This window comes from Phocoena phocoena, chromosome 3 (assembly GCF_963924675.1).
Source record: "Phocoena phocoena chromosome 3, mPhoPho1.1, whole genome shotgun sequence".
Lineage (NCBI taxonomy): Eukaryota > Metazoa > Chordata > Mammalia > Artiodactyla > Phocoenidae > Phocoena > Phocoena phocoena.
In genome coordinates, this window is record NC_089221.1 from 64345142 (window position 1) to 64368737 (window position 23596).

The 23596-nt window shown below is 37.4% G+C and overlaps 1 protein-coding gene across 1 annotated transcript; it reads right to left on the reverse strand.

Moving 5' to 3' along the window:
- Positions 1–777: 777 nt before the first annotated feature.
- On the reverse strand, positions 778–23537 carry DHFR (dihydrofolate reductase). Its single transcript, XM_065874250.1, has 6 exons — positions 23452–23537; positions 23077–23126; positions 20528–20633; positions 13633–13759; positions 8590–8705; positions 778–856 (listed from the first exon to the last, which is right to left on the reverse strand). The coding sequence occupies exons 1-6, from the start codon at positions 23535–23537 to the stop codon at positions 778–780; spliced, it is 564 nt and encodes a 187-aa protein (XP_065730322.1).
- Positions 23538–23596: the final 59 nt, after the last annotated feature.

Below are 23596 nucleotides of genomic sequence, written 5' to 3' on the forward strand. Positions count from 1 at the left end.
TTAATTTTCATTTTTTAATTCTGCGAAGTTTAGTTTCTAACTTACTAATTTTGGTTTCTAGCAATATTCATTCTCAATTTATTACCTCTTTGAATTTTTAACTTTAGATATTATGTTTGATATTAGATTATTCTTTTTCGTAAAGAGCAGCCAATTCTTGTTCTATCATTGTAACATCCCATGCACTCTCACTGAAGATCAGGAACAAAGTTTTTTAAGGTCTCAAACCTTCTCCTTTAACCACTGAAAAGGTAGTCTCGTACCTGCCTCTTTACTATCCCTGTGGAATATCCTGGACTTTTCAACTTATTGACTCCTGGTCTGAGTGAAGGGAATTTTTTTCAGAAGTGTGATATAAAGTAATTCACAGTCCCTCTTTTGATCTAATTTAAATAACTGAATGCTAGCTCTTCTGTTTATAATCCATTTCTGACTTTTGGACCCATCTGCCTAGCTCCTAGTGCTATATATAGGCTCTGGTTTCAGCTCATGCTACGAGGGCACTCTCCTACTTTGGGCTGTCTTGGTAGATATTCTACCCTAGGCAGGTGCTGGTTACCTGTTCTTGACTCTTGATGGGCATTCAGGAAGTTACAGCAAGATATGTTTCACAGATGGTATCTGATACAGTCTAGTTAAGATTAATGGGGAATAAAAGTACTTGGCTTAGAAATAATTATCCATAGATCTAATGTCAACAAAAGTCTTTACAACAAAAAATACATAATTTTGCTGGGGGAGGAGGAGGCTTGAAATAGATCAGAAAACACTTTCACATTAATTGTTCTTTTCATATACTTCAAATTTGTACTTAATGCCTTTCTCCTCCTGGACATCAGAAGGAACACCTGGATATCTGTAAAAGAAAAAGATGTATAATTAAATATTATGCAAATACACTACACATGCAAATAGTAAGAAAAATTTCAAACTACAGAAAGTTAGAAAATAAAAAGTATAATTCTTCCTTTCCTTCTAACTCCTAGTTTTTCTCCCCCAAACTAACCACTGTTAGGAGTTTCTCTTTTATGTTTCCACTCTTGTCACCCAGCTAATATGAAATTTCTTAAGAACTTTTTGCAAGTCTTACATTTGGTATCAAATCTCTTGTGTGAGCAAAGAAAAAATAAAACACAACCTTTAGCTGTTAGAGTGGAACTGAAGTTGTGTGTGGTGCATGGGGATTCTTGATTTGTTTAATCAGTGGACACCACATTGCTCTAATTCCCCACTGTGTGGCTTATTTCATATCCTTTACTAGAATCACTGTTTATCTGATCTTTTCTACTCCTAACACTCACTTAGGTGTGTGTTTCCTTCAGCTTCTAAGTCAAAACCCAGGCCCTCCTTTGGGTATATACTTAGAAGTGGGATTGATGGATCACATGGTAGTTCTATTGTTAGTATTTTGAAGAAACATCATACTATTTTTCATAGTGGCTGCATCATTTTACATTCCTACCAACAATGTACAAGAGTGCCAATTTCTCCACATCCTTGCCAACACTTATCTTTTGTAGTGATATTTGCACTTCCATGTTTACTGCAGCGTTATCCACAATAGGCAAGATATGGAAACTACAGTGACAGATGAATATATAAAGAAAATATGTATACATACAATGGAATATTATTCAGCCTTCAAAAAACAAGGAAGTCCTGCCATAGCAGCAACATGGATGAACCTGGAGGACATCATGCTAAGTGGAATAAGTCAGTCACAGAAGGACAAATATTGCATGATTCTACTTATATGAGAAATCTACAATGGTCAAATTCATAGAAACAGAGAGTAGAAGGGTAGTTCACAGGGGTTGAGGGAAGGAGGAAACAGGGAGTAGCTGTTCAAAGGGTATATAACGTTTCAGCAAGATGAGCAAGTTCTGGAGATCTTCTGTGTAACGCTGGGCCTGCAGTTTAAAATAGTGTATTGTACACTTAAGCATTTGTTGAGAGTAGATCTCATGCTGTGTTCTTATGACAACAAAAAAATTATTTTTCACTGAACACCACTGCCCCCCCCACCAACAAAAAAAACCCCAAACCCGGGTCTTCCACTGAAGGCTGTTCTGACCACTCTTGTCCACAACCCTAATCTTGGTACACTTCTGTAGGCTTGTGCTGGCTGTATCCACTGTGCTGGAGGTGAGGGGTCAGGAAGACTTGCTTTAGTCAGGCTTGTGTTTGAACCTGGTTCTGCTGTGTGACACTTAGCTATCAATAAAAAGTCTTCATCCTTATAGAGAATTTAGCACTGTGCCTGATATATTAAGTGCTCTACAAATGTTACCCATTAATGATATTAGTTTGTTTTGTCCCAACTATTTTCTAACCTCATCGTAGGCAGAGATAACATAGAAAACAAATTTAAGTCTCTTATGATACCCAACAGAATGCTGAGTAATAATAGGAATTAACCTTTTGTTGACCAATTAGAGATTATGCCATTTTGAAAAAATATATAATTAGAAACATGAAATAACAATAGCATAATAATATGTAAGAAAAAAAGGAGAATATATTTCAGAGGAAGAAGGTATGTTTGTATTTACTAACCATTTCTTAAGCTGTTTCTGTTCTACTGTTTTAGTAGCAATATAGTTTTTTCTTTGTTTAAAGAAATGATTTTACTAGGCCAACTTTAAACCACAATTTTACTTTCTTAGATGAGTCACCAAAAGCAACATTTACATTTGTGTGTGTGTTTAAAATTCTCAAGAGTATCAAGATTGTCAGCTAACAAGATAAAAGCAAAGTATCAAATCAAAGCTATTTCTAAAACCATGAATAATAATGATTTAGAAATAACTATGCTATGGGCTAGATATGGTCACTAGTCATGGTAATAATGTTTATTTTCTCTGTGAAATGAAAATTTAATTCTGCTTAAGATTAATTTTACTTTCCACAATATTCACATATTCAGTCTGTTTTAATAATGATAACTACCTCATAATCATAATTCCAAACTTTTCTGAAGAACAAACTGTCTAACAGCAACCTTTGAACTCCAAGTTTAAGTCTAACAGGATTTGGAAATACCACCTATTTATTATGAACCACCCAGATAGATGGTCTTTTCTAGAACCTTCAAGCATTAAAGAAGCAAATGAATCAAATAATCATAAGATCTGAACTGACAAAGGAGCATGAGAATAATGCAGAGATGATTTGATGGAAGGTCTAAAATAGAGGTAAACAGAGTTCCTGGAACAGGTATCTATAAGAACCAAATCATAACTAAAAATGATGACTGTACAGGAAGCACAGGCCCAGGAGGAGAGGAATCTACAAATAATACGGACAAATATGCCAGGATCCTGTTGGACAGTCAAGAAATAATGGGAACGGAAGAGGAAACGTCAAGCCACCTAAATCCTACTTCAAGTGTCTACTGGTGAGGGGCATCTGTCCCAGCTCTGGAGCCAATTACTGCCTCAAAGGCCTCTTCTGGTCTTTAATCCTATTTGACTACATGGTCACATGCAAGGTTGTTAACTAGAAGGAGAAGTCTGTTTGGGGCTCATTAAGTGGGAAAACTGCTGCTATAAAATATTTTGCTCTGATGGTTTGGTTGGATCCTGGTGTGAAATAGTCTGAGATAGAAAGACTTCTTCCAGGCAAGATGAATAAGGGCAGAGCCTTAATGGACAGGCTGGCATGGTGCTGTCAAAAAAAACGATTGTATTGACAATGACCCACTGGGAAAAAAAGGGAGACACCAAGTAATACCATCTTACTTCGTTAATATTCTGCTTTTAGACTTCTACCACTTGTGGCTTCATCTACATTTTAATTTATTCTCTTCTTGCTTCACAGTAGTCCTCTTTCATTTTTATTTCATTATACGGGTGCTTTTATTACCAGGAAGTTTGGTGTTAATAAAAGATACTGTGTTTGAACTGAAGCCTATGTAACCACAAGAGGCCTAGGATAGGGATAATGGAAGTCTAAACAAAGTGGGTAGCTGTGGGGAAAGAATGAAGGGGAGTAAAGAGTGATCAGAACTCATTTCTGGACAGTAGGGAGCAATTCTAAGTTGCCCAATGTAGAGAGATTTGGAAAGAAAGCTCCAGAATTGAGCAGTGTTACAGACGTCCAGGGACAAAGCATATTCTCTTTGCTTCAGAGGTTTCCTTTTTCTCTATTTCATGAAAGATTTATACTACTTCATATCTCCCTTATCCCTTAGGGGATTCCCTCCACCCCATGTTAAAGAGGCTGTTACTACGTTGCTACAGGCTTGAAAGTACAGATGACTACGACGTGCTGCAGTGGAAGAAAGGACTTTTTATTTTCTTCCATAGCCTTGTTTAGAATGTCCATTTTGGAGCAATTTCTTTGAATTTTGGCTTTGGATAGCAATTTCCTATCTCAGTCTATTCACCATTAAAAACTTCTCAGACATTTAAAGAAGAATTAACACCAGTCCTTCACAAACTCTTCGAAAATGTAGAAGAGGAGAGAACACTTCCCAACTCATTCTGTGAGGCTAGCACTATCCTGATAGCAAAACTAGATGAAGACGTTACCAAAAAAAAACCTACGGACCAATATACCAATATCCTTATGAATATAAATGTAAAAATCCTCAACAAAATATTAGCAAATGGAATTCAGCAACATATAAAAAGGATTATACATTACTACCAAGTAGGATTTATCTCAAAAATGCCAGATGGGTTTAACAGAAAAATCAACTGATATAATATACCTTATTGATAGCATATTAAGTATTAATTATATATTTTGTCTTATTAATGACAAAAACCACATGATTATCTCAAGAGACTCAAAAAAAAGTATTTGACAAAACCCAATACTCCTTCACGATAAAAACACTCAATGAATTAGAAATAGAAGAGATCTTCCTCAGTGTGATAAAGGGCATGTATGAAAGACCCACAGCTAACATTGTATCTCTAAGATCAGGAACAAGACAAGGATGTCTGCTCTTGCCATTTCTATTGAACATCATACTGGAGGTTCTAGCCAGGACAATTAGGCAAGAAAAAGAAATAAACAACATCCAGATTAGAAAGGAAGAAGTAAAACTATCTCTATTTGCAAATGATATATTCGGTATCTAGAAAATCTGAAGGAATCCATTTACAATCAGAATAAATGAGTTCAGTGAGGTTGCAGGATACAAGCTCATAAACAAAAATCAATTGTATTTCTATATATTAGCAATGAACAATCTGAAAATAAAATTAAGAAACAATTTGATTTACAATAGTATCAAAAAGAACAAAATATTTAAGAATAAATTTAACAATGAAGCACAAGGTTTGTACACTGAAAGCTACAAAACATTGCTGAAAGAAATTAAGGAAGATCTAAATAAGTTGAAAAGACATCAAATGTTCATAATACTGATGTGATGGCAATACTCTCCAAAGTAACCTACAGATACAGGGCAATCTCTATCAAAATCCTAGCTTGCTTTTTGGCAGAAATTGACAAGCTGATCATAAAATTCATGTGGAAATGCAAAGAACATAGAGTAGTCAAAACAACAAAGAACAACAAAGTTGGAAGACTAGTACTTCCTGATCGCAAAAGTTATTACACGGCTGCAGTAATCAAGACAGTGTGGTTCTGGCATAAAGATACACATGTAGATCAGTGGAATAGAACCGAGTGTCCAGAAATAAACCCTCACATTTATGGTCAACAGATTTTCCACAGAGGTGCTAAGACAATTCAGTCGGGGAAAAGAACAGTCTTTTCAACAAACAGTGCTAGGACAACTGGTGTGCTACTTACCAAAGAATGAACTTGGACCTCTTCCTTATAGCATACATAAATTAACTCAAACAGATCATAGACTTAAATTAAGAGTTAAAACTATAAAACTCTTAGAAGAAAACACAGGAAAAAATCTCTGTGAGCCTGGATTAGCTAATGGTTTCTTAGGTATGAAACCAAAAGGACAATTGACGAAAGAAAAAAAATAGAAAAATTGGACTACATAAAAATTAAAAACCTTTGTGCTGCAAATGATTAGGAAAAGCGAAAGTCGATTAGGAAAAGCGAAAGTCAATTAGGAAAGTGAAAAGACAATTCAGATAATAGGAGAAAATATTTTCAACTCATATATCTGATAAAGGACTTGTATCCAGAATATTCAAAGAACTCTTAAAACTCAGTAATAGAAAGATAAATAACCAAATTTTAAAAATGGGCAAAGGATGTGAATTGATATTTTCCCGAAGAAGATACAGTATATAAATCTCAAATAAGCACCTGAAAAGATGTTCAACATCATTAGTCATTAGGGAAATGCAAATCAAAACTACAATGAGATACCACCTCATCCCTACTGGGATAGCTATAACCACAAAGGCAGACAATAACAAGTGTTGGCAAGGATATAGAGAAACTGGAACCTTCGTATGTTGCTGGTGGGACTGTAAAATGGTACAGTCACATTATCAAAAGTTCAGCAGTTCCTCAAAATGTTATTCTTCTCCCAGATTATACCCAAGAGGAATGAAAATATACACCCCCACAAAAACTTGTACATGAATGTTCAAAACAGCATTACATTAACCAAAAAGTGGAAATAAATCAAATGTCTACTAATTGGTGACTGGATAAATAAAGTGTAGTAAATCTATACAATGGAATTCTTTTTGGCGTGAAGTACTGATACATATTACAACATGGATGACCTTGAAAACAGTATGCTAAGTGAAAGAAGCCAATTCCATGAAAGAAGCCAATTCCAAGAAGGACTTCATATTATATGATTCTGTTAACATGAAATATCCAGAATAGGCCTATCTATAGAGATAGAAAATAGATTTAGTGGTTCCTAGAGCCAGCAGGGGAAGGGAATGGAGAGCGACTGCTAATGTGTACAGGGGTTCTTTTTGGATGGTGAAAATGTTCTGAACTTAAGATTGTGGTGATGGCTGCACAACTCTGAATATACTAAAACCATTGAATTATATACTTCGAATGGGTGAATATTGAGATGTGTGAATCATTTCTCAGGAGATGTTAACATTTTCTTTTCTAAGAGTCAAAGAGCCAGAATTGTATTTGTTTTAAGTTATCAAGGATCTTGAAGGGTCATAGCTTTGGAAGAGGTCTAATCGAGAGTGACAGGGTTTACAAAGGTATTTAATATGAAGCTGAATCACACGGTAATCTATTCTTTTTGTTAGTAGCAAAAAGAAAGGAAAGAAATGAGGGATAGCAGAGATCAATATCCACATAATGTGAGAATCAGCCATCTAAGCAGTATAAGAGAAAATAAGGTGGGACAAAGAAACACAGCTGATTAAAAAAATATATATATATATGAAATCAATGTGATTTTTCTAAATAGTCACCTTTGGAGACTATAAGCAAAAGCTTGTACTTTAGCCGTTTAGAAACTTTTTAGAGTTCTTAGAATTTCCAGTTTTCCTTAGACCTAGTTAAGAGCCCAAGAAAATCAGTCACCAACTTCATTTGATTTGAGACCATTACCTATATTACTCTGTAAAGTAATATACTTTATTCTAAAGCTTGGCCATTCATTTATTCAGACTTGGCTCTGAATGCTGCTTTTAGGAGGTATTTCCAAAATCAAACTTGCACTCAAAGAATGACTGTTTTCAACTGAGAGTGTTTGAAAGAATGTGTTAAGTGCTAGTCTAAAAGTGTTGATATAATTAATCTTCTACTCTGCATAGCCAACAGTTGAAAAGTGCTTTTAAACTAAAATGTTTTCAAAAGCAGACAGTTTCATGCTAAAATCAAAGTAAATTACAGAGTAAAGCAAGTGTAACATCTTCTTCCACCTCCACCACTAAGTTAGTTCCTTCATCTTTCACCTGAACTACTGTAACTGGTCTCCCTGCTTCACTCTTGCCCCCTCCAGCCCACTGCCCATAAACAGAAGAGTATCACTCTCTATTCAGAACCCTCTAAACCTGCCCTGGGTCTGATCCCTCTTGGTCTCCTCCTCGCTCACAATGCCCACCATGGCTTTCAGGTTCAGGGAACACACCAGGCTTCTTTCTGCCCTCAGTTCTCTGCGCTAGCTACTTCTGGTTTCCGGAATGCTCTCTCCCGGAATGCCACTCCCGTCTGACTTGCAGTTTCAGCCCTTTGTGTGGCTGGCTTCTTGCCATTTAGATCTGGTGTAGACATCACTCTTCAGAGAGGACTTCTCAGACTACACAGTATCTACCACATCACAGTATTTCAATTTACCACACAGCAACTCTTTGGATGTTTATCTATTATTTGCCACCCTCCTCCTCTACTATAAACCATGTAATCTCCTGGAGAATAGTGACATCATCTGTCTTGGTAAACACTGTATCCCCAATGCCTAAGACAAAGTCTGATGCTAAATAAGCACTGATCTTACAGAATGAACTAATGCCTATTCTCTAGATTTCAGTGAAGTCATTGAAACCTGAACATTCCCAAGTCTTCAACATTAAAACATATCCAAAAATTCCTATAGTTTTTGTCTATAAAACACATTGCTACTTCGAATTCAATCTGAAGAGACATTCTCTTTTCTATAATTCTTAAGCAGGAAAGCCAAAGGTGCTTCAGACCAATGAATAACATTTTACTTACTCTGGGATAAGTTTATATTTTTCCAAATCAATTTCTGGAAAAAATGTGTCACTTTCAAATTCCTGCATGATCCTTGTCACAAATAGTCTAAGATGGCCTGGCTTGTTCATGGCTTCCTTTGAAATAAAACAAAAGGCATCAATTTCCTTATTTATCTGTGTCAAAAGTTATAGAAACTCTAATATTTTTGCTTTAATTACATACTGAAGTTTGTACTAGGTATTAGAGACATGCTACATATCTTGTTACCTCCAAAGCATGCTATTTAATTATCCTATTCTTTAGTTTGGGACCCTGCAAAGTATGACCTAGTTGGCAATGGCCCTAATCATTTATCAATAATTACAAGGGTGAGTTCAAACATACTCTGGGCTCTAGTATGCTTACATGAAATCTTTTTTCTCATTTTAAGCATTCAATTTTGTCTTTTATCTTTGGTTGTTGTTTAAGAATTAAAAACCCCAAATTATCTAGTTACCCTCCACAGAAAAAATTTACATATGTATATATGGATAGGATAGTAATTTCATGAGACCTTGACTAATGAAAATCCCAAGGGCATGCTTAGTACATATACATAAAATTTAATGCCTCAGTTTCTCAGCAGATAGTTACAATGCTAGTAGGTAATTTATTCTGTCTCTTGTTGCTAATGACTGCATTTGGCATTATATTGTTAATGACTTCTCTATTACTGCCTATAGTACTATTGATAGTTTATACAGAAAAAAAACTGCCCTGGAACAAATATCTTAAAATTCGAATACAAAGTCAGGAGTCCCAACTGCAACTCTAAGAAAGCAATAACTCTTGATTTTGAAATAGCTTTTGAAACAAAACAAAAACACATATACATATAAATTCAACTGTGTGTAATCCTTAAAATTCCATACAAAGGGCATAGAACAAATTTTACTTTTTATTTTCAATCCTATGGCTTACATTAAATCATTTATTCTCTTGCCCCAATCAAATCAGTATTCTACCAATTCTTACTGTACCAAAAATTAGAAAAATTGAAGGGACTAATCACAGCAGCATTTGAAGATCTGTATCAAAGTTAATGATATATGGCCCAACTTTTCTTTTTCTTTTTTTAACATCTTTATAGGAGTATAATTGCTTTCCAATGCTGTGTTAGTTTCTGCTGTATAACAAAGTGAATCAGCTATACATATATATATACCCCCATATCTCCTCCTTCTTGCATCTTCCTCTCACCCTCCCTATCCCACTGCTCTAGGTGGACACAATGCACCCAGCTGATCTCCCTGTGCTATTCGGCTGCTTCCCACTAGCTATCTATTTTACATTTGGTAGTGTATATATGTCCATGCCACTCTCTCACTTCGTCCCAGCTTACCCTTCCCCCTCCCCGTGTCCTCAAGTCCATTCTCTACATCTGTGTCTTTATTCCTGTCCTGCCCTATGGTTCTTAAGAACTGTTTTCTGTTTTTTCTTTTTTAGATTCCATATATGTGTGTTAGCATATGTATTTCCTTATTTATTTTCATTTTGGATGATCTGTCCATTGGTGAAAGTGGGGTGTTAAAGTCCCCTACTGTTACTGTATTGTGTTGATTTCCCCTTTTATGCCTGTTAGCATTTGCCTTATGTATTGAGGTGTTCCTATGTTGGGTGCATAAATATTTACAATTGTTATAACTTCTTCATTGATTGATCCCTTGATCATTATGTAGTGTCCTTGTCTCTTTAATAGTCTTTATTTTAAAGTCTATTTTATCTGATATAAGAATTGCTACTCCAGTTTTCTTTTGATTTCCATTTGCATGGAATATCTTTTTCCATCCCCTCGCTATCATTCTCTATGTGTCCCTAGGTCTGAAGTGGGTCTCTTGTAGACAGCATATATACAGGTCTTGTTTTTGTTTCTATTCAGCCAGTCTGTCTTTTGGTTGGAGCATTTAATCCATTTACATTTAAGGTAGTTGTTGATATGTATATTCCTATTACCATTTACTTAACTGTTTCGGGTTTGTTTTCGTAGGTCTTTTCCTTCTCTCGTGTTTCCTGCCTAGAGAAGTTCCTTTAGCATTTGTTGTAAAGCTGGTTTGGTGGTGCTGAATTCTCTTAACTTTTGCTTGTCTGTAAAGGTTTTAATTTCTCCATTGAATCTGAATGAGATCGTTGCTGGGTAGAGTAATCTTGGTTGTAGGTTTTTCCCTTTCATCACTTTAAATATGTCCTGCCAGTCCCTTCTGGCTTGCAGCTTCTGCTGAAAGATCAGCTGTTAACTTTATGGGGATTCCCTTGTATGTTATTTGTTGCTTTTCCCTTGCTGCTTTTAATATTTTTTCTTTGTATTTAATTTTTTTTTTTGTTTTTGCTGCACGTGGGCCTCCCACTGTTGTGGCCTCTCCTGTTGTGGAGCACAGGCCCCGGACGCACAGGCTCAGAGGCCATGCCTCACGGGCCCAGCCACTCCGTGGCATGTTGGATCTTCCCGGACCAGGTCACGAACCCATGTCCCCTGCATCGGCAGGCGGACTCTCAACCACTGCGCCACCAGGGAAGCCCTTTTTATTTAATTTTTGATAGTTTGATTAATATATGTCTTGGCGTGTTTCTCCTTGGATTTATCCTGTATGGGACTCTCTGCACTTCCTGGACTTGATTGACTATTTCCTTTCCCATGTTAGGGAAGTTTTCAGCTATAATCTCTTCAGATATTTTCTCAGATGCTTTCTTTTTCTCTTTTTCTTCTGGGACCCCTATAATTTGAATGTTGGTGCATTTAATTTTGTCCCAGAGGTCTGTGAGACTGTCAGTTCTTTTCACTCTTTTTTCTTTATTCTGCTCTGCAGTAGTTATTTCCACTATTTTATCTTCCAGGTCACTCATCTGTTCTTCTGCCTCAGTTATTCTGCTATTGATTCCTTCTAGAGAATTTTAAATTTCAATTATTGTGTTGTTCATCATTATTTGTTTGCTCTTTAATTCTTCTAGGTCCTTGTTAAATGTTTCTTGTATTTTTTCCATTCTATTTCCAAGATTTTGGATCATCTTTACTGTCATTACTCTGAATTCTTTTTCAGGTAGACTACCTATTTCCTCTTCGTTTGTTTGGTCTGGTGGGTTTTTACCTTGCTCCTTCATCTGCTGTGTGTTTCTCTGTCTTCTCATTTTGCTTAACTTACTGTGTTTGCGGTCTCCTTTTCGCAGGCTGCAGGCTTATAGTTCCCATTGTTTTTGGTGTCTGCCCCCAGTGGGTAAGTCTGGTTCAGTGGGTTGTGGAGGCTTCCTGGTGGATGGGACTGGTGCCTGTGTTCTGGTGGACGAGGCTGGATCTTGTCTTTCTAGTGGGCACGACCACGTCCAGTGGTGTGTTTTGCTGTGTCTGTGAACTTATTATGATTTTAGGCAGCCTCTCTGCTAATGGGTGGTGTCGTGTTCCTGTCTTGCTAGTTTTTTGGCATAGGGTGTCCTGCACTGTAGCCTGTTGGTCGTTGAGTTGAGCTGAGTCTTAGTGTTGAGATGGAGATCTCTGGGAGAGCTATTGCCATTTGATATTACATGGGGCCGGGAGGTCTCTGGTAGACCAATATCAGTCTCGGCTCTCCCACCTCAGAGGCTCTGGCCTGACTCCCGGCCGGAGCACCAAGACTGTCAGCCACACGGCTACTACTGTTGGAATGCTCCTGCAGAGGCGGGGGGTGGCTGGGGCTCACCACGGGGACAAGGACACTGGCAGCAGAAGTTCTGGGAAGTACTCGTTGGTGTGAGCCCTCCAAGAGTCCACCATTAGGCCCACCAAAGGGCCTGTAGGCTCCATTGCTGGTTTGCCTCAGGCCAAATAATCCTGGTCCACCTTTTCTGTACAGGGTCAGATGGTAAACATTTTAGGCTTTGTGGGCCATATGGTTTCTTACCTTTGTAGGCAAAAGCAGCCATAAACAACACTAAACCAATGGGCATGGTTGTGTTCCATTGAAACCTTATTTACAAAAACAGGCTGGTAGTCCTGAATGTTCTGTAAGTCAATGTGGTGTGAGGCGGATAATGCAAAAACCTACAGATTCTACTTCTTTATTATTTATATAAGTACAGATACATCAAATTATATAAATGTATTTAAGTACTTATATTGTTTAAAGAATACATTTTCAAGTGACTATGGTATTGAATCATTCAAAATGTGATCGGCACTGAGCAAAATAAACAACTTATTTTCTTAGAAATTCATTCTTGGCTGAAAAGATCAAAGGAAAATGTCCATTTCCCCCCTATTACAAATGGAGAATGTTAAAGATTGTAGAAACAGGAACCCAAGAAACAGAGTTTTTATAATGCCACCTAGGATCCTGGTATACTTCTTTCTAAAATAATTTGTGTTCATATATTATGACAAGCCACAAAGGGTAGGGGCTGATTTTTCCTCTCCATAAATGTCATCTTTCCTCAGTGTTATAAAAGAGTTATAAAATTCTATTTATTATCCTCAAAAATTTTTAAAGCTGGAAGTCATCTGGTATCAAGAAAAAGGAATATTTTCTATTTAACACAGTGTCTTCTCTTATGATACGAAATCATGTAACACTTTCCCCCTACCCTCACTTTATATGAAAATTGTTGAGGGAAAGTCTTGTGCTTTGAACACGTTCACATACATCTAGTCAGTGTATCTCAACGGAGAGCCACAGCCTCTCCTCAGCAAGGGACATAATATTTATCCTTGAGGAAAAGACGATAGCTTAGTGTACTTAGGTACATCCAGGGAGGAGAAGACAATGCAGTGCAAGTACAATTCTCAGGAAGGATTTAGAATGTTTTAAAAATTGGAAACATCAACTATTTTGAATTGAAAATAGACTGGTACAGACCTAAAAACTTACTTTAAAATTTTCATTTAGTTTGTATGACAGTATCAAAAAATGAATAGTGCAAATTGGCAATATGTCTAACTTCCAGGAGAAATAACGTGCTTCCTTTGCTCATGGCTTAATTTTTTAAAGTTGAGATGGCAGGGAAGCTGAAAGAAAGAGGGTAGACTATTTCCTTATAGTCCCAGATAACGTTACTTACCTTATAAACAGAACTGCCTCCCACTATCCAGACCATGTCCACTGTATTTGTTAATTCTGGTTGCTCAATAAGTTTTAAGGCACCATCCAGACTTTTGGCAAGAAAATGAGCTCCCTGTGGAGGTTCCCTGAGATTACAAGAAAGAATTACACATAATTTCTATAAACCCCATTCATACTAGTCAAATAATCTGACTAGGAGGCAGTAATTATAAAATTAAAATCATCATAAATATGAAACCTTTCAATAAAAAGCATTTAACTTCAGTATGGCCCATGGCCAATAATGCAACCCACATTTGTGTATGTATGGTCTACAATGAATCAAAAACAGAACCACTTGTGATACTGCATGATATTTGTGGTGGGAAAAAAATCACAACAGTAGTTATTTCCGGAGGGATGGGGTAAAGATTCACTGGGAAGGGGCTTGAGGCAGCTTTCTGGGAGTGACAGTAATGTCCTATATCTTTGATATGGGGTTACATAGGTGCATATATTTGTTAAAATATAGCAAATGTACATGTAAGACTTGTACATTTCATTGTACATAATATTTATTTCAAAAGAAAAAAAACAGTAAAGTAATATTAAACTAGTTAATGAGATATATAATGAATTATTTAGGGGAAAATATACTAATGTCTGCAGTTTACTTGGAAAAGCATAAAAATAACAAGACTGATGGATGGTTGGATGGATGATAAAACAAGCATAGTATAAAATAATCTATGTGGTAGAATCTATGTTGTGGGTATACAGGTGTTTACTGTAAGATTCTTTCTATAGGCTTGACAGTCTTCAGATAAAATGTTGGAAAAAGAGTGATATGTTTGAGTGACTGTAGTTTGGAATGATATTCAAACTGTTAATAAGTGGTTACCTTTGGGGTGTGGGGAAAGGATTCTCATGTTTCAAACAATATAGAAATAAATGAATTATCAAAAAATGAGCATGTTATTACTTTTGTAATTAAAAATCCCAAAGGGGAAAAGTCAATTAATTTATTGTTTATATTGACTAGCTCAGTCTCTCCCAACCTCCAAAAATGTTATTTTGGTGAGAGTTTGCAATTCCCTTTATAAATGAAGAAACATGCAGAATTGGCTTTCAGAGTAATTAGACACAACAGAAATTACAATTCAATGTCAAGTTCTTAGACTGATGCTTTGAAAAAATAATGTAATTGCCTTTGAACTAGTAGTTCTAACAATGATTAACTAAGAGCTAATGGGGACTACTCATTCTCTTTGCTGCCTCCTTTCTCACCTTCTTGATATCTATTTGACTTACTTCGCTCTTTGTCATCTCTCAAGGAGTTAAGATAGCACAAAGAATGTATTTTGATTCAAAGCTGAAAGAAGTCACGGAGACTAGGGTGAAGCTAAAGGTGCCAAGGGATCCCCAAAGGTATCAGGGCAGTTGCAGTGACTAGGATGGACCAGGCCATTCGAGGGGAGAACTGAATTTAGAAGAAACAGATTTGGAGTTGGGGGGAGAAGACAGTCTAGTTAATAAACCAAGTTTACAATGACTTTGAAAGAGTCAAGATGGTTTTAGTAACTGAGGATGTTTAAATCAGGACTGCTGACAGGAGTTAAGGTAGGATGTAAATCAGTGATTTAGGAACTGACAGACAAGGAAAACAGGAAGAGGTATTCTAGAAGTAGGTGGATTACGCAAAATGATTTAGAAGGTGGTATACGTGGTTGGTGTGGACTTCAAAGAAAGGGGACAATCTTTTTGTGAAGACTGTGGAACAATGGCTTGAGAATGATTCAAGGGATTAAGGTAAAGACTACTTCTTTGCCCTTTTGCAGTGAGTCTAAAAAGGAAAACAAAGAACAGATTAAGGATTTGTTTCCGATTTTAGATAAAACAAAGACATTGAGTAAATGCTTTAGCACAGTATTGCTACTTAGTGGTATAGAAATGTTTCACAAGAAACACTTGACCCTAGATGGGCAGAAAATTAGCAAAAATTTGAGCCAATGGTTCATCAGCCTCTTCACAGCACAAATCCTAGAAACTAACACAATAAATACCATATGGCAAGCACTCAATATTGTTACTTATTTCATTGCTAAATTTTCTTTCTATAATTATCTCAATCTGATCCAGATTGGATTCCCTCACAAAGGACAGTTGGTATGTGGTAGCACACACACTCTACATCAAGAAGTGTGTGGCCATGCTTGATATTTTGCTTGTTACCCAGAATCTTGAATTCCCTGAGGGTTGGCATGAAGATCAAGAGATAATGCACATAGCAGGCACTCCAGTGATACTTCCATCCCTTTCCTTAAAAGCCCTATTCAAGGGAGGCTGCTTTTTACCTGATGGATAGCTGTATTACAAAGAAAATATCTAACATTTATTGAGTGCCTACTTGCTCTGACAAGTAGTGGGTCAGGCAGTGCTTTATACTCATCATACCATTTAATGTTGCCAGCAGTCCAATGTAGGTACTATTATCCCTTTTTACAGATGAGGATGTTGAGGTTGAGGGATTAGGTTGCCAATAGTCACACAGCTAGGAAGTGGTGGTCCTAGGATTTGAGTTCCAGCAGCCTGACTTTGGGGCCTGAGGGGCACTTCTTATTTAGACAATAGGCTTTCAACTGGTGGTCATGGGCTACAAAAGGTGTTAGATTCTGGTTCCCTCAGGCTCAGATGGTGTGGCCTAGTTTAGGCAGAGCCCTCAGACCAGTGTTTTCTGGCCTTGAGCTGCCTCATTTGATTACTCTGGGGTATTATATAAACATTATCCTTTCCATTGTGCCTGATGAAAGAGGATGGCAGATAGAATTCTGCCCCAATTTCCCTGAGGACTGTTGGGAAAACAGTTAAAAACAAAAACCCTAGGCTAGAATCACATCTTAACCAGAATTCAGAAGTATGTTCACTTTAAGACCTTTAATACTCAGTCTTTAAAAATGTGATTTCTAACTATTAAAAATTGATTCAAATATGCTTCATCCTCATAATTGAATACTATGCGGCCACTAAAAATATTTATAGAAATTAATCTTTTAACATATTGAGTGGGGAAAAGGCAGGTTACAAAGTGTTGTTATGTGGGATGATTCTATTTTTATAAACTGACTACAGACCATTTATTCCATGAAAATTCTGGAACCCCTACTTTGCTAGGAGATATGCCAGGTGCTTGAAATAGAGATTTAAAAAAAAAAAGCACTTCCTGTACCAAAAAGATTGTGATGGCAGGCAGAGAAAGAGCTCAGCAGTGCCCATAAAAGTGAAAAGGACATGCACTGGGGATGTATGGAGGATGCTAGATGGGCACAGAGGTTGTGCATCATCTGGCTGGGGTGACAGGAAGAATTCTCTTTGGAGTCTGATCCCTTAGCTGAGTCTTGAAGGAGGTAAAAGCATGAGCAAAACACAGAAGTGACAGGCCACTATAAATATTATTGAGGCTTACATTAAGGTTATTTAACACAAGAAAGCTCCAGGAAAACTGAGAGAAGAAAAGTAATCTGTGGTGAGGTTTAAAATACTAAAGGACAGTATAACAGAGCAAGGTCCTGAGGACAGAAACAAAATGGAGTCTAGAATAAAACAGTGGAGGCGGGGGAAGGAATTGATTTTAAAAGCAGGGGATTTTTCTGTCTCAAGATTGAGGGAAGGAAGAACAAAGTGATACGTTAAGGTGAAAATAAGATCATGAGCCTGTCCATTGTGATCTCATTAATATTAATATTTTCAATAAGCTACAAAATTTTGTAATTTTGGTAAAATAGCAAGGACTGGGGGAGTAGGACCTGATATCTGTAGGGTACCTTCTGTGTGCCAGAAAGTTAACATATAAAATATTAATTAACCCTCAAAATCACCCTAAGAAGTTGTCATTAATTCCATTCAGTAGATAAGAAAGTTGAGGTTCAGCAAGGCTCAAAGTTAATAGGTGCCAGAACAGGTATTAGAAGCCAGGTTGCTAAGTCTTTGCTACACCAAGTATGTGAGTGGTGGGGAGAGAACTGAAGCTTTATGAAGAGAAGAAAGTTTTAATCACTGTGGAGAATATGATAGCACGACTGTAAAAAATTATTCTGCTATGAAATGTTAGACAACTTCACGGACTGAAGACAGTTTACAACATCTTATATCATGCAGGCAATTTTGGATTTTCTAAAGATGCTGCCAAAGCTGCAGCATTGCAGTAAAACTTCTTTATTTGATTTTTGGTTCCAAAGACTTTAAAGCTTATTCATGTTGTAGCATATATCAGTACTTCATTCCTTTTATTGTGGAATAATATTGCATTGCATGGATATAGCACATTTTGTTTATCCATTTATCAGCTGATGGACATTTGGGATCTATGAACATTTGTGTACAAGTTTTTATGTAATCATGTTTTCATTTCTCTTGGTTATACACCAAAGAGTGGAATTGCTGGGTCATATGATGATTCTATGTTTAACATTTTGAGAAAATGCCTGTTTTCCAAATGTGGCTGCATAATATTTCTTTTAAAGCCACAACTTGATTGTCTAGAAAGCTTTAGAAAGGCATTTTTCCTATACCTTATTAAGGGAACAGTTATGCAAAATGACTAGTATCTGGCAGCAAATTTTTGGATTACTTTGAGGATTCAGTTTCTTTTTACATTGTGGGGTGGTGGTGAAAAATTGAATATCTCTAAAAGCTTGCATGAGCAAGAGATTTACATGTATAAATCTCCCCCCTTTTATTTAGGACCTAGCAGTGCCTGGCACATAGCAGGTGCTCAGGGTATGTGTGGAACTGACCAGCAAGTAGGGAAGCAGAAGGAAGGACAAAAAATAACTCTAAATTTTTTCTCTAACTGGTATCCCTATTTCCTTGGTGTGCTTGGTGATAAAGATTTTAAATTTTCTCTATGCCTTAAAAAAAAAAAAGTGAAATGCACCAACAAATGTTACATAAAGGTTTAAAATTTTGTCTCTGCCTTAAAAAAAAAGTGAAATGCACCAACAAATGTGACATATAAATACATAAGAAACAACTGACTCCAATTACGTACACCATAGGGGGGTCATAAAGAAGAAATAAGACTCATCATTTGAGGAGATATGCCGGCCCAACTGAACATCTACCCCACTGAGATTTCTTTATGTTTGTTTTAGCTCAAGCTGGCCATAAATAAACTTGAGTAGTATTCAAGAGTATGTTATTAAAGAGTCTCTGGGAATGGCAATACGGTCTGTGAATTTGGATTCTATGAAGTAAAGATATAATCAGAATATCCTAGCAACCAGGAGAAAGAGAACAGCATGAAGATCGGGGCAGATGGCAAGATGCACATCAACATATTCCCCACCACCCAAAGGCAATCAGTGAAATATTCTGGTATACTTTCTTCCAGGTTTTTAACCTATACCATTCTAGGAGGGATTTAGGAGAAAATCTATATAAGCCTGAGTCCCCTTAGGCTACAGCTGTGTAGTGTTTTTCCTTCCGTGGTTGCATAGTCTTCAGGTGTTCACTTGCCTAGGCTATAGTACTGTTATTTAGACACTAATCTAGGTGTTGCTGTGAAGGTATTTTGCAGATGTGATTAAAGTTGATAATTAAATGACTTTTATCTGGGTGGACCTAATTCAAGGGGTTGAAAGGCCTTAAGAACAGATCTGAGGCTTCCTTGAAGAAGAAATTTCACCAGCGGGCAGCAGCTTCAGCCCCTCCTGCAGAGTTCCTCCCTGCCCTTCCTGATGGCCTGCCCTACAGATATCTGGACTTGCCTACCCAGCCCCACAACTGTGGAATTCCTTGCAGTAAAATTCTTTTATCTATCTATCTATCTTCTACTGGTTCTGCTGCTCTGGGTGAACCCTAATAATACACATGGGAAAGGAATACTATGACCACCGTTATTAAGCAAGCAGTGCCCCAGGATGCTGCATTTTTTTGTGTGATTATATTATTAGTTTAAGAGAGAACAATTACCATGCCAGACCTAAACCTTCCCTTATGGTATAATTCAGGTTCCCCTTTCCCCCCCGCACAGTAAACTCCTGCAAAACCCCTTGGGGTTCCAGAAGTTATTTTAGTGGGCTGGGACCAATGTAAAAAATAACAAAAAGAAACAAAATAGCAATCAGTTTGCACTACATGTAGAGTAAATGCCATGGAAGCCTTGGTGAAGGTAAAAAGCACTGGAGTTGACTTGATGAAGAGTCTTAATGCTTTTACCTAAACTGCTTCCCCCTCCTCACCCTGCCAAGTCCCCAGGGCATTTCCAGGCATCCAGAACTATGTTACCTAACGTTAAATTGGTAAACAGGAATATTCCTCCCCCAGGCCAACTAGAGACACTCCCTAGAATTCCTAGGAAATGCTTCCATTTCAAAACTTTGAAAATTTTAACCTTCAGATGCTGGGTAAAGAACAAAAGCACAAAATATTATTTGGCTGTTGTGGTAAACTAGAAATAACAGGGCACAAGACTAGGACCAGCTTTTAGCCCATCCTAAAATTTACATCTTATTGCATTTAGGGCTAGGTACAGAGACGGGATAACCACTTAAGTTTGTCAAGTTCCATAATATATGTATTTTGATTTTACATGAAACTAGAAAAGCTTATTAAATTACATTATATAACTGATATTTAAGTCTACTGAATAATGGTTCAAGGAAACGTGCAAATCTATTATTACCATAGTTAGATTTAATGTAATTTGTCAAGGTGATGAAATCAGTCACTTGAGTAACAGAATAAGTTACTGTCATACGGCATAAATAACTGCTTATTTTCTGTAATCACCTTTATGATATTAAGTAGCTTCATCCATAGTTACATTCATACTATTTTATTTTGTCCTATACTGACCTCTACCATAAGAAACGGAACATGATTTTCTTGTGGTGAATTTATGGTACAGTACTTACTTGAGTTCTCTACTGAGAACTATATTAATTCTGTCCTTTAATGGTCGATTCTTCTCTGGAATGGAGAACCAGGTTTTCCTACCCATAATCACCAAATTCTGTTTACCTGTAAAATCACACGCAAAAGATAAATATATTTTGGGAGTATACATATATATTTTTATATATTCATACATATACACATAGATCGTCATAGGGACACCTAGTGGATCTGCTTTAAAAAATTAAAATTTAAAACAGCTTTATCAAAATTTACCATTTGTCATCCATTATCGAAGTCTAGTAACTGTTATTTCCTTTGGCTTTAGCCAACTTATAACCAATATATACTTTTCATCAACTGTAGTCATGTATATTATAGTAGTTAAGAGCAAAGATTCTGGGTTGAAGCGCTCAAATTGAATGTATTCTGTCATCTACTAGGCGAGTCATGTTTATCTCCTGTGTCTTATTTTCCTTATCTATAAAACGGAGATAATGGTAGTTCCTACTTGTAGAGTTGTTGTGGCAATTGAAGACTTACAATACTCAGCATCTAATATGTACTGTAATAACTGATATAACAGTATTATTCATATCTGCATACTTTATACATTTAAATTAGTCATTTTTTTTAAAGACAGCTGCTTAATATTCCATGCAATTAGCTTAAAACTTTATCAATTGTGCCTCTGTGCATCTAGTTCAAGTATAACGCTTCTATAAAAACTATACACATGTAAAGCTTCCATTTTTGTTTAATTACTTAGGAGAAAAAACCCTTGGGAGTCAGGTATCTGGATCAAAGGAACATACTCATTTCTATGATTCTTGATATGTTCTGATAGACTATCAAAAGGAGTGCATGTATGTTTTCTTTTTTCAATGTAGTTTTGTTTTATTACTTTTTAAAAAAATTATTTATTTAATTTATTTATTTTTGGCTGCGTTGGGTATTCGTTGCTGTGCGTGGGCTTTCTCTAGTCGCAGTGAGTAGGGGCTACTCTTCGTTGCAGTGCACAGGCTTCTCATTGCGGTGGCTTCTCTTGTTGTGGAGCACGGGCTCCAGGAGCATGGGCTTCAGTAGTTGTGGCTTGCGGGATTCAGTAGTTGTGCTTCACAGGCTCTACAGCGCAGGCTCAGTAGTTGTGGCGCACGAGCTTAGTTGCTCCGTGGCATGTGGGATCTTCCCGGACCAGGGATCGAACCCCTGTCCCCTGCATTGGCAGGCGGATTCTTAACCACTGTGCCACCAGAGAAGTCCCTGTATCTGTTTTCTTAAAGAAACATCGTTTGATTTTATTTAAACAAAAACACTAAATTTACAAACTGCAAGTTGTAAGACTAAGCATTTTTCAGGTTTTGCTTCACTACTCTTACCAAATATTACCTCCAAATGTTGGAAAAAAATTTTTTCCTCCAAGAACAAACAAAAAACCCCCTGTAATCCAGAGTACCCTTATACAATATGCACTATATTTTCAAAGAGCTTTACGTGTTCAATAAGGAGATATCAACTATTAAAGATAATGGAGCTAACAGGTGAGGAATTCTGATGAGGAATATGGCACAGACCTGACCTAACAACTAAGGTAGAGATGATAACTGAAGGACATAGGGAGGCGTTTAAAAAAAAAAAAAAGCCAAGACGTCCTTGGTACCCTTTCATTCATTTATCCAAGTAATACTATATTTACTGAAAACCAGCAAACAGGTCAGGCATGGGATGCTCTTCCAATTAGCAGGCCATACTTAGGATTCTTGAGAGTGGTTCATGTCAATTTTTTAGCTTCAAGCTTTTGCCATCATGTCTCCAACTAGTGACTCAAGGGCCAAATTGAAGTACCTTTTATCTGTCCTGTTATAGTTATGCTGCATCTGCTCCTTTCTGATTTAGTTTCCCTGTTTACTCTGCTATTCCTCCTCTAATGAATAAACACACATGTCTCTTAGGTTTTTTCTCCCTCATGCCCACATTCTTATCCTTGGTTATCCTCTTCTCTCCAGTGGCTCAATTCATCTAGTTCCCCGTGCTGAAATTGTCCCGGATATACAACAAGCACTTTAAAATCATCATCATTACAGCTGCACGCTATTCCCCACTCCTTTATTTCCCATGTCACCCAGACTCTCAAACTGAAAATCTGAGAGTTCATCTTTGATGCCTTCCTGCATCACCTTTAACTTTCTAATCTCCAAATTGAGTATCTTGTAACCGCTTTTTGGACTTCTGTCCTCTCCATTGCCATTTAGGCACTATCATCTCTTCCAGCAGCTATTTCAAAGGCCTGTTCTGGTTTCCTTTGCCAGTGCTAACCTCCACAGAAGCCTCTACCTAGCTTCCAATTTTGACCAATACCTGAGTTGTACGCGCGCTCACATAAAATTTCAAAGAAATTTTTTCCAAAAAAAAATGTTTAATGAATCTTGGGAACTGCATCCTCATTTATGTTAGGACAAAAGGTCCCAGACTAACATGAAAAACTTTTAATTTAAGTAAAATTCGCACTGGTAAGCTTCCTTAAGCAAGACCCTTCGCAAATTTGAATCACTTAAAAATCCCACATTACCTTCTACTGAAGAGGTTGTGGTCATTCTTTGGAAATACCTGTATTCATTCCTACAAGTTAGAGAAACACATGGAGTTACTCAGAATGGGATCCCGTGGGCTTCAGCTCTAACGCACCCGACAAACTGTGCGCTGGGGGACCTCCAGGACTGGGGTAGGACGCGGGGGGAAAAAGCCTAGCGGGGCAGCTGGAGCGGGACGGAAATAAGTAACTAGCCGCCAGGCTCCTGACGCGGAAGGAAGTCTAAGCCTACCTCCCGCCAACTCAGGTCACGAGTCCGACCCCTTCTTTTCGCAGCGTCGACCCGGCCCGGCCCAGGTGTCCCGATTAAGCTCCGATCCAACACAATCGACCCACCTCCTGCCCAGCAGGTACCTGAGCGGGGGCCAGGGCAGGTCCCCGTTCTTGCCGATGCCCATGTTCTGGGACACAGCGACAATGCAGTTTAGCGGACGAACCATGATAGCAGCAGAAAACACTTCCAAGCTAGCACGTCACACTGACCACGGGGATTACCCGC